We start from the raw sequence: 12,048 nt of genomic DNA, 5'->3' as shown, positions 1-12,048 counted from the left end.
AAATATAGCAGTAAGTTTTATGTACTCCATGGCTGCACAGAACTAAATTCTGTTCAGACCATCCAAATTATTCTCCCAAGAAAAGGTAGATTCTGTAAAATGGATTAAGCAATGGATTCTGTAAAATGGATTATGCAAATGGATTAAGTTTGTATGATTTCCTTTTAGGTTAAATTAATTTATACTGCATTGGCTTGCTATTTTATAAAATCTATGCTGATTTTGCCAGTTGGGGACGGGTAAGGACTCTGAAGTCCTGTCCCCCCCCCTGCAATCTTTGAAAATCTTACTCTGTGCCCTTTCTGGCTTCTGCAATTTCAGCACCATTGCTTTTATACTTTCAAGAATGTCTTATACATGTGGAAACATCACTTAAAAAAAAAAGGCAGAAGCTTCCTTCTCAGGAAGATGAATTTTGTGCCCACTACCAAATTCAGTGTTTTTTTTAACTGACTGGTATTTATAATTTGCCAAAACAAAAAACTTTATTTCAGTTTTTTATAGAAATTGTATTTAATGCAGTGGTAAATTTCATTTTGAAAGAGCTATATGACAGCTTTCTCAATGCATCTTCCTGTAGTAAAAACTCATATATGAGATCATCAGGCATAAAATCTCAGCCTGTATGAGGATTTCATACTACAGTGGTACCTTGGTTCTCAAACTTAATCCATTCTGGGAGTCCGTTTGACTCCCAAAACAGTTCGAAAACCAAGGTGCGGCTTTCAATTGGCTACAGGAGCTTCCTGCACTCAATCAGAAGCCGCGTTTGATGTTTGGCTTCTGAAAAACTTTTGCAAACCGGAACACTCACTTCCGGATTTCTGGTGTTCGGGAGCTGATTTCTTCAGAAGCCAAGCCGTTCAACAACCAAGGTACCACTGTATTTTGAGGAGTCTTGTATGAATCAACCGTTAGACCTTTTTTCAGTGCAAAGATGCTGTCTTTCTCTGTAATCCCACATCCATTTGTAGGCATGTGATCTTACCACTAATTAGTACAGTAAAGATCTGTAGTAAGAAAAGATGGCACTCTGGATAAATCCCTTGTATTTTGATCATTTGAGAGGATGTATATGCTTCTCAAGGAGTTTCATTTACCATGAAGATATAAAAACTCTCATTAATTCCTACCAGATTCATTGTTGGCTTGCAACCAGCCAGTGTTCTATTCACCTATGATGAGCAAAAATTGCCTCTAGGCAACAGGGCAGAGAATGTTTTTAAGTCTGCTATAGCAGTATATTGTTGGATATACATAATTAAATTTTAGAGAACAACTCTTTACTTTGTTTCCTACAAGCATGGCTATCATTGATGTCCAAACACAAACTGCATTTAGTTTTAAGACTATGATAGCAAGTAAATTTCAATCCCTGATTTACAAAGCTGGCTTATTTTCAATTACTATAGTTAAAGATGAAGTGCAGTTTAGAGTTCAGGTGTAATGCTGAACACTGGGTAATCAAGAATGGAAAAGAAAGCTTCTGATTGCCTCCTCGCATCTGTGTCAGTGGAGAATCATATGAATCTGAGTTAGACCCAGGGTGGATCCAAACACAGGGGAGAAATGCTATAAATATGTCAGAAATTAGATGGTTTTAACAAAAGAAAAAAAATCACTATGGAAAACTGTGTTTTAAATTTTCCTGCTCCCTGGCGCCATCTGGCGTTGCATGTTTACAGCGCATTCAATTTGCTGCTTCTTTAGTAATGTAGATGAGTCCCCTTTCTATGTAAAGCCTTGATATCTAAAGATATTACCTTAAGCCATGTAAGAGGGGTTTGTTGAAAAAATTTGTTGTTGGTTTTTTTATACTGAGACATAGTAACAGTTCAGTGTCCCTGAGACTGCCCAGTGGTAAAACTCAAGTGTCTCATCTTCAAATTTAGGCCATACTCTTTGTGTGCTTCTGATACTTCTCCTCTTTTTAGACTTCTTTGATATTTTGATTAAGACTGCAGTGTGAATATTTAAAGTGATAATCACACATACTAAATTTGCCGTGCACAATAGGGAATTGAACTGGGGGTCTCCCATATCAAAGTCTGAATGAAAAATGCATGTCATCAAACTATTTCCTTACTATATTTTTCTATATGTACTATATTCCACTTTTCAGACAAATCTCTCCTCTCCCCCCCCCCCCCCCCCGCTGCTCACATCAGTTAAAAGGGATGGCATTGCCATCAGGCTTGCAGGAACACACAAGGAAAGGGACATGGGAAAGGTAGGAGAGGGAGGTCAGTTCTCTAATGCCAAAACACAGTGGTGAGCTATAAGTGGGTGTAAGAGGGGGGAGCGCAGGCTGAGCTTCCCTTGCTGGTATTCTTTATTGAGTACTAATGGGCATTTCTTTTTCCTTTGGCTGATAGATAGGGCCAGAGTGTTCTTTTCCTTTACTTCTGCAGTCCCTGGGCAACTGGCAATTGTTGCTGTGTTTTTCTGGCAGGTAGTGTAGGGAGGAAGCTTCTGAAGCTGCTTCAGAAGGTCAGCCTGGTCTTTACCATGCCATGATGCAAATGAAGCAACCTCTCAAGAACCTTGGTCCCTTGGCAGAAGCCAGTGTGCTGGTTTCAGCTCTCCAGTCCCTGGGTTGACTCTATGCTTGCTACAAGGACGTGGGTGGCGCTGTGGTCTAAACCACTGAGCCTCTTGGGCTTCCCAATCGGCAGTTCGAATCTGCATGATGGGGTGAGCTCCCGTTGCTCCCTCCCAGCTCCTGCCAACCTAGCAGTTCAAAAGCACACCAGTGCAAGTAGATAAATAGGTACGACTGTGGCGGGAAGGTAAACAGCGTTTCTGTGCACTCTGGCTTCCATCATGATGTTCCGTTGTGCCAGAGGTGATGTAGTCATACTGGTCACATGACCTGGAAAGCTGTCTGTAGACAAACACCGGCTCCCTCGGCCTGAAAAGCGAGATGAGTGCAGCACCCATTGTCAACTTAACCGTTCAGGGGTCCTTTGCCTTTACCTTTACCATACTTGCTATCAAAACTGATTGAGCAAAAACTACTTTTTCAGGTAGAACATATGCTGCCACCTTGCACCAAATCAGAGCATTAGTCCATCTTGCCCCCTAGCATTGTCCTTTTTGAGGGGCACTGGATCTCCAGAGTCTTAGGCAGATGGCTTTCCCATCCAAACCTGCTGCCTGGTCATTTTTAACTTTCAGTTGAGCTCGAGACCCTCTGCATGTGAAGCATGCGCTCTGCCACTGAACCCCTGAACTCCATACCAATTGCATCAGGCAGTCATGCAGACATCTAGATACATGACAAAGAAGTAGACACTTTAATTCATATGACTTCATTGTTTGCAGTAAGACATATTGTAGGCTGAGGTGCGCAAGAACTTAAATGCAATGTTGTATGCAACATTAGGATTAAAGCCATTGCATATGGTATTTCATAGCTTGTTCTTCCAAGTTTCAGACAGGGTGGGGCGAAGCAGGAGTGATTGAGCCATGTGCAGTAACATATTGGTCATTCATAGTAAAGTGGGTTTTGTTGCTTATCGTGGTGTGTGAACAGAGCCTGTGTCCAGCCACATTGGATGTGGTATATTTTCTCCCGGGCCTCCTCCACTCCCTCCATCCTCTTTCCCACCTTAAGGGCTTTTTTTAATATTCTTTCATCTTTACTCTCATCTCGTACATTTGTTACTTGCTTCTTGGATTTATAAAAAGAAGCAAAGGTTATATACGGTAATACTATTAAATGTGAATTATTTCCTCAATGCATAGTGTGGATTTGTTAAAGTGGCAGAGCATTATTTTTTCAGACCATAACTGTAATTCTTGCTTTGGAGCACCCCCAAAGCTCAGCATGATATCGAAAATAAGAGAATGGGCAGGGTCAGTCACGACAGCAAATTTCTTCTGGCTACCAAGATTGGCTAAATGTGATGTAAAGTAATAATGCCTGTACCCAAAGTGCTTGCCCTCCACTTAATGATTCTGATATGTGTGAAATTGACAGTTTAATGTAGAGTCACCATATTTTTGCTATACAGTTCCAAGTCATCAATAATTGGACCAGATTAACTGGTTGTACAGGACTTCATGGTGAATAAAACCTATTTTGAGATTTTTCTTAGGTGAGAAGCCACAGAACATCCTGGAAGAAATATTCCTTTCTTCAAAAGATTCAGTGTCTAATTTTTGAAATTATCATTGAAATTCCTTTTGTATGGGAATGTCATAATACTTTATAGTGTGGTACGGTATGGTAAAGAAGCATATTATTTGTATATTGGAAAGGGAAGAAAAGGTTTGTGTTTTGTGATAGCACAATTCTTAAATGTGGCAACTCATACAGTTGAATTATGGAGGAGTTGAATTATGTTATCATAACATTTTTTAGAGTTTGCTAATAGCTGTTTGTGGTAAACTAAAAATACATGCTCAACAGTGAACTTATGATATGAACTCAGTTATTCTTTTCATTCCTGTTTCTTTCCCAATATATACATATGTTTCATTACCATTTGTCTCATAAACAATTATTCTAATACTGTCACAGAGAGGAAGATTCAGAGTGTGAGAAAGATAAGAAAATCTGGTACTATAGCACAAAAGTCCAGCTGGCAGAATTAATTGAATGCCTTGACAAAGATTACTGGGAAGCTGATATCTGCAAAACTCTGGAAGAAATGCGTGAAGAAATACATCGGCATATGGATATAACAGAGGACCTTACCAATAAAGCACGGGGTAGCAACAAATCTTTTCTTGCTGCAGCAAATGGTAAGAATCTACAAAACTAATCCTGAATGGCTAACAGCACACAATGGATTATCGAGCGCATTTTGAAGTTCTGCCTCATTGATGTGTATTCTAGTGAAGAAAGGTTTATGAGAAAAAGGGCATGTCAGTTAAAATTGGGAAGGCCAAGTTCCACGGACTGCATTTATAGTGCCACCAGAATACATATAGCCTTTAGGTACATTTGAGAAGGTTCAATTAAACCTGTTAGGATCTATATACAGAAGGATGTGAGCGGAAGGGGAAGGTGACTTCTCTGCTCTTTTCAGGAGGAAACAAATTGAATGGTGTTGGCTGTGGAACTCTTTTGCTCTTCTGTAGATAAGATGTGATTCTTCCTCTGACACCTGTAGTCTACAGAGCTCTTCCTGATGACTTTAAGCTTGTCTTTTTCACTCCTAAATATAGCTTGCTGTAGTGTGCCTTTGAAATATAGTCACCAGTATAGTGTTTGTCCATTATCAGTTTCCCTAGTTGATTATAATACCTAGTGGCATTTACAAAACCTCCACTGCTTTATAGAAGAAATAATACTTCAGTCTTAAGTGGGTCAGTATGTGCAAGACCACCTGCTCCATACTTTTTATTCACAACCATCCCTTCTTGGCAGTGTTCTGTTTTGTAACAGCCATAGCAAACGTTTGTTTCTTTGCAAATAATCGTTTTACTGGCGACATCTAGGCTGGGTGCCTTAAAACAGGGCAACAACTGGAGACATGAACTGAGGACCCTATTTAGCAGTGAACATCCTTTTGCTTTTGGAGAAACCTGCCTTTTGGAAGAACACAGCTTTCTTCTCAAGTCTGTATTTGTTTCAAACCAAATGTATCTCTTGGTGGCACTAGGATCTGTGTCTAGTTCTAGAGCACTGAAAACATTGCAGTGGATAAATAAACTGAGGGCAGGAGCAAGTGAGATTGATTATCATTCTTGTTGGAAGAGTCACTAACTTGAGGTTTCCATAACCCCACAGCTCAGCCTTATTTTTCAGTCTTCGCATGTTTGGAGCCAGATTAATGTCCAGGAGCCACAGATTTGTAGATCTGTTAGGTTACTATATATGCATGTTATCAAAACTTCAATTAATCTGCAGAATCAATAGCAATTAATGCACATTCTCTGACATCACTTGTAGATACAGGTAGGTAGCCGTGTTGGTCTGACGTAGTTGAAACATAATTTAAAATATTCCTTCCAGTAGCACCTTGGAGACCAACTAAGTTTGTCATTGGTATGAGCTTGTCATTGGTATGAGCTTGTCTTTGGTATACCAATAACAAACTTAGTTGGTCTCTAAGGTGCTACTGGAAGGAAATTTTTTTATTTTGTTTTGATCACTTGTAGGGTTGTAGATTATCCATATTGACTGAGTGATGTACACAAAATTCCATGTTTATGCTGTCAGTTTGCAATCCCTGCCATTTTTGAAACTGTGTATATAGGTAACTTGCAATTTACGTGCATTTAACTTGTGCATATTGGAATTTACACTTGGCAAAAAAATTAAAAGGGGTCTGGGTGTCAGGGAAGAAAAACATTGGCAATCCCATCCGCCATTGCAAACAGTTTGTTCTGACTATACAAGATTTTGGTGCTCCATGTTATCCCTGGAACATAACCCCCATGTAAATTGAGAGTCGCCTGTATCGACTTGTAATCCACCTGTTAAATGACTTTTTAAAAATTACATGTGCAAACAGTACTTCACAAATGTCAATTGCACTGTGGTCCATGTATCCTATTGTTAGATGGGTCTGTCAGTGATTAAAATGGATACTTCTGGAGCCCCTAGTTTTTGAACTAGGTGTCTATTGTCCATTTTCTGCTTTAGAAGAGATTCTGGAAGCAATCAGAGCCAGAAAGGGAGAAATACCAGAAGATAAAAGCTCAATAGCTGATGAAACGGAAAAGGAAAAGGCTAGTGTTGAGAATAAAGACAGTACAGATACCGATAATGGCAAAGAGGAACTTTCGAACCAACTGCTGGATGTAAACAAAGAAACACCACCAGATGAAAGTTCTGAAAAAGGAAGAAAAGAAGGTAAAGACGATACTTGTGAAATTAACATATTTTCTGCAGTAGTGTTTACTCCCATGTATTTCTTTTTAATAGCATTTATTATTGTATATTTTGATCTGTCAACAATTTCAGATTTAGACAGACATTCTTCTCATCACAGAATCAGCTCTCATTCCCCAGTGACATATTCAAGCAGTTTTCACGAACTTTCATTTCAGTGTAGGTAAAACTTGGCATCTTTGTATAAGCCAGTTTTTAAAACACCTGTTCCACTTTGTTACTCATTTGTTACTGTAGAGCAAACAGATGCTATAGATAAAAGCAACTCCGTGACTTCAGCTGTTGGAGGCAACAGCATAGATCCTTCTGCTGGAGAGTCTAGTGCTTCTGAAGGAAAGAGTGCAGTAGGAAATGAGTCAGAAATCCTGGATGATAATGAGGCAAACAAGAAGCTGGTGACATCAGAGGCCCTCAAGAATGTCTCAGGTACAGAAAATACCTCTGTAATTTAGAGGAGCATAATAGTTATGTAAATGGAAATCATCTAAAACCACTTACAATGTATGGTATTTGTGCTGCTTGTTTGCACTGCCACCCCTGACTCTCTGATATGTTTGTCTTTGATTGAATTAATAGTGTCCCAGATTTAATGTGCATAGACTTGTGTTGCTGCATCCTTCAAATATCTGGGATTACTACTATTTATTTATTTATTTTGTCCAGCCGAAGCCATTACGAAAGATAAAATATATAAAACAGAATGAAAGCAGAATAAAATGCATGACATGGTTAAAATAATTATTAAAATCAGGCATCCTGCTGGATAAGAGTTTGATCCCCTGAAGAATTTAACTTATCCCCCACAAACTTTTCTCCTTAAAATTGCCGCTCTAAAGGCAAAACAGGCCACTTTTTATGAGGTGTAGGGGGACTTGTTCCCTAATAACAAGTTTATCACATACTCGTCTCAATCTCCCATCTGGGAGATTTAAATCTTTGCTCTTGAGTCCTGGGCATACCAGTAAGTAGGAAAGTAAGTCTTCAGGCACATTACCTCCACAAGGGCAAACTCTTTCTTCATAGGGGAATTTGAAATTACGTTTCGCATGGATTTGCACTGTGTTTATTTTTAGAACTCCCAGAATGCATTCGCTTATATTTTAGTGTGGTGTGCAAAGGAGTGAGAGCCTCTTGGGCGGCAGAGCATGATCCCATGGGTGCCATGTTGGGGACATTCAACAGTAGAAATACCTGGTGTAATGGCCGAGATTGTAGAGTATGCACACAGGAAGGAATGTGAATAGATCAGAATCCGTGTCATTGATATAATGCATGTGAACCTCTTTCGGAAAGATTTGGAGAATATGTAAATAGGGGAAAAGTATCATTGTATAGAAATGACGGCAATATATTATTTTTATATGATAGCTGTAAAGACCAATTGGGAAACTATGTCTCTGATATGCTATTCCACGACTGCAGAAGTTGTGAATACCACAGCAATATGTGCAGGCTTATTTGCATGGATGTTTCTTGCCCAACTAGCAGCCTCAGCAGCTTGTTGTGAATCTGTTATGAGTTGTTTTGTTGCCCAGTGATCTGAGAATTTACTGCCCTGAATAATGTGGTATCATCTTCAGTGCTGGCCATCTTGATATTTCATCCTTGATTTCAGGTGACTCATGATAAGATTGATAGCAATGATTCAAAAAAAAATTGCCCCTCTTTTAGTTCTTTTCATAATTAAAATACTTTTGTTTATTCCTTCCTATCCTCTTACTCACTGTCTTTCTTACTTACTTACTTACTTACTTACTTACTTACTTACTTACTGTCTGCTACGTATTCCTTGGGTGCATTGGAGACTGTCTTCAGTAATCTTCTCTGTATGCTCTCCCACCTAACCAAAATATACAGCTCCCTTTATGTAAAACTTTTATGTAAAAGTTGTAGTCCAACCCTCTTCCCATGTAATCGTTTCAGTGTCCAAAGGTGGTTTTTTTAAATGTGGGTGTACATACCAATTCAACCTTTCTTCTTCTCCCACTCCCCAATGGGATTTTTCAGAATGTGTAATTTGGATATTAATCATGTTTGCTAAATGCAGGAATAACAACGTGCTTAACTGTTGAGCTAAAATAAGAAATATAGTGGTTTTCTCTATAGAAGAGGTGCACGTAACTAAAATTTATACAACACCTGTTGAGTCAAATTCAGAAATAAATGATCATTTATATTCTCATACTATTGATGTTTCAGCACCTTTTGATTTCAAAATGTTTACCTTGCATTTTTTAAGTGCCCTTCAGGTAATACTACGTACGTAAATAGTTACTATCTTTCCGCAGATGAAACAACTAAGATGGTTCCTACCCTGAACGTTGGTTCTTCCACTGAAGCACTTTTGTCTGATCCAGAAAACAGCTGTAGCAATGTACTAAATTCCATGCAGGATGAATCAATGAAGGCTTCTGATGAAGTGGAAAATATTGAAGGAGGATCCCAGAGCTCAGAGGAGCTAGGTAAAAATAATGCAGTCTGTCTTTAGAGTAGCTCAGGTATACGGCCCTCCAGATGTTTTGAGACTGCAATTCCCATCCCTGACCACTGGTCCTGTTAGCTAAGGATGATGGGAGTTGTAGTCCCAAAACATGGAGGGCAGAGTTTGCCTATGCCTGTAGTAGCTGATTGCTGCTCCTAAAATGACACGTTTCAGCAATATCTGTACTAATTGGCCTTTCTGTCTCCTGTTTAAATGGGTGTTTGTTTTGGTTTTTGACAGGGGATAGATCTAACAGTGAAAGAAGTGAATCTCCAAACACTGGAAGAGGCACACCGGGTTCAACACGAATGGTCACCAGGTTACGAAATCCGGATAGCAAACTCAGCCAGCTGAAAAGTCAGCAAGTTGCTGCTGCTGCACATGAAGCAAATAAGCTATTTAAAGAAGGCAAAGAGGTTTGTGTTAATTTTGCAGACTTTTTACTGCAGAAATACTCCTGTTCACGGAAAGCAAAATGAAGATGGTCACCTGGTGGCTTCTACTGGGTGGCGAAAACTAACAGCACAATCTTATTCATGGCTATTCAAAAGTCAGCTCTATTGATTTTAATGGAACCTACTCCTGGGTATAGGTAGTGTTTGTTTCTTTAGGAAAATCAACTTTGAAGACAAGTTTATCCTTAGCCTAAATTCTTACAGTCAGAGCCTATTTCATCCTTAGCTGCATTTGCTAATCCTCAACATTACATTCCCTAAAGATAACAGGGATTGGGCTAACACAAATATCTAAGACCAAAGAGTGTAATTTTTAAAAAATTGTGTGCATTTTGTTTTTTATTTCAATAAGGTCCTTGTGGTTAATTCCCAAGGAGAAATCTCCCGACTGAACACGAAAAAAGAAATAGTGATGAAAGGAAACCTCAGCAATTATTTCAAACTAGGCCAAGAAGGGAAGTACCGTGTGTACCACAATCAATATGCCACCAATTCTTTCGCTTTGAACAAGCATCAACATCGGGAAGATCATGACAAGAGGCGACACCTCTCTCACAAATTTTGTCTGAGTCCTGCTGGAGAGTTCAAATGGAATGGCTCTGTCCACGGGTCAAAGGTTCTCACAATATCCACCCTGAGATTAACAATAATTCAGCTGGAGAACAACATCCCATCCTCATTCCTTCACCCCAACTGGGCTTCACACAGGTGAATATATTTGTGATTTTCATCATTTTTTATGCAGCGTTTTTTAAAATTATATAGGTTGGATCCAGACTTGCTCCTGTATGAACCATTTGTGCAGGAACCTGGGATCCAGAAGAGCTTCTCTGCTGGAGGAAGCAGTGGGGGGAAGAGGCACAATAGTTTTTACCTATTGCTCGTTTCCCTCTGGAACACTTTCCATGCTGTTCTGCAGGCTTTTCAGGGGTACAGGCTGCTGCATGGGAAGGCTGGAATTTGCAACAACAACAACAACAAAATCAATGCTCTGCAGTTTTGTTTTAAAGTATGCTATTGACATAGCATTTATCCTACATGTCAGGGGGACTCCCCACAGGGAGCCGCCCCCCGTCATCGGGACCAGCACTTTGCCCAGCGACAGCACAAGCAGTGAGTCAGGAGGAGGGAATGAGGGATGGAGCGGTTTGGAGAGAGGGCTCAGTGAGGTGTCTGAGCCCTGGCAACGCTATGGAGAACAGAGCGTGCAGGAAGGGCTCAGAGACATGTCAGAGCCCTGGCACTGCTCTGGTCAAGGCTCAGCGGATGAGGGACTCAGCGAGACATCGGAGCCCAGGTGCCGCCTCAGCCAGCAAGAGGGGAAACCTCTCCTTCCGGTGCCCGAATTGAGGCACGCGCCCACACGTAGGGCGAAGGGGCGGCATTTTGGGGTGCCCAGGCTTTTATGCTGGCCGAAAAGCAGGCAGCAGCCGTTGCCGGGTTCTGAATCGGACTAGGCGGTCATGTTTTCTGTTATCTCTGCACTGTAAATAGTATGCACAATAAAACTCTTAAAGACAGTGCAGACTGGAGCGTCTTTACTCGAGAGTAGCCGCGACAATCTTCTGACACTACTGTATGCAGCAAATGCAGGGCTGATAATATTTTTGTCACCTGTAGGTCTAATTGGATCAAGGCTGTGCAGATGTGTAGTAAACCTAGAGAATTTGCATTGGCTTTAGCTATATTGGAATGTGCAATCAAGCCAGTTGTCATGCTGCCAATCTGGAGGGAGTCCTTGGGACACACCAGGTAAGATGTCTGAATGAGTGAAAAACATAAGTCTACATTAAAATATGTACAAGTACCGTGTTTCTCATATTTTAAGGCGTCTCTATAAAATAAGCCATGGCACGATTTTCATGCTTTGAAAAAAATATAAGACATACCCCGAAAATAAGCCGTAGTGCTACCGTAAGTGCAGTTCTGGAGGGCCTCGCCAAAATACCCAGCAGCGCGCGCCGTGTGGAGCCCCGAGCCAGCGGGACCCAGCTGAAGCGCCGACAAAGCCTCAATCATCCTGTGCTGGGAAACGTTGTGGCTGTGGGGTTGTGGAGGTTACTCTGGCTACCCGGCGCTGCTCCTTTCACCCTCCGCTGTTTGTGGCGTGCAGCAGCAGCAAACTGGAAGGGCCAAGCAGCGCCTCGTGGTCTGCAGAAACGCTCACACAGTGCAGGATTGTTTTCCAATTATCTCGGGACAGTCGCTCCACCTGGAGCCATAACTTGCCTTTCTCTTTCGCCGTGTAGCGTCAGCGATTATTC

General features: G+C 40.7%; 1 protein-coding gene across 13 annotated transcripts in view; it reads left to right on the top strand.

Annotated features, from left to right (window-relative positions):
* BPTF (bromodomain PHD finger transcription factor) overlaps positions 1-12,048 on the top strand; it is a 69,501-nt gene that overhangs the window by 16,527 nt on the left and 40,926 nt on the right. For all 13 annotated transcript variants that reach the window (XM_035103998.3, XM_035103997.3, XM_088662976.1 and 10 more), the window contains exons 3-9: positions 4,526-4,749; positions 6,599-6,808; positions 7,085-7,273; positions 9,136-9,309; positions 9,570-9,745; positions 10,137-10,492; positions 11,405-11,536. In XM_035103998.3, the coding sequence (XP_034959889.3) occupies positions 4,526-4,749; positions 6,599-6,808; positions 7,085-7,273; positions 9,136-9,309; positions 9,570-9,745; positions 10,137-10,492; positions 11,405-11,536 (1,461 nt within the window). The remainder of the gene's footprint in view (positions 1-4,525; positions 4,750-6,598; positions 6,809-7,084; positions 7,274-9,135; positions 9,310-9,569; positions 9,746-10,136; positions 10,493-11,404; positions 11,537-12,048) is intronic.

The sequence above is a fragment of the Zootoca vivipara genome, chromosome 2, assembly GCF_965207765.1.
Source record: "Zootoca vivipara chromosome 2, rZooViv2.hap1.1, whole genome shotgun sequence".
NCBI classification, from domain to species: domain Eukaryota; kingdom Metazoa; phylum Chordata; class Lepidosauria; order Squamata; family Lacertidae; genus Zootoca; species Zootoca vivipara.
This window is presented reverse-complemented; position numbering and strand designations above follow the sequence as displayed.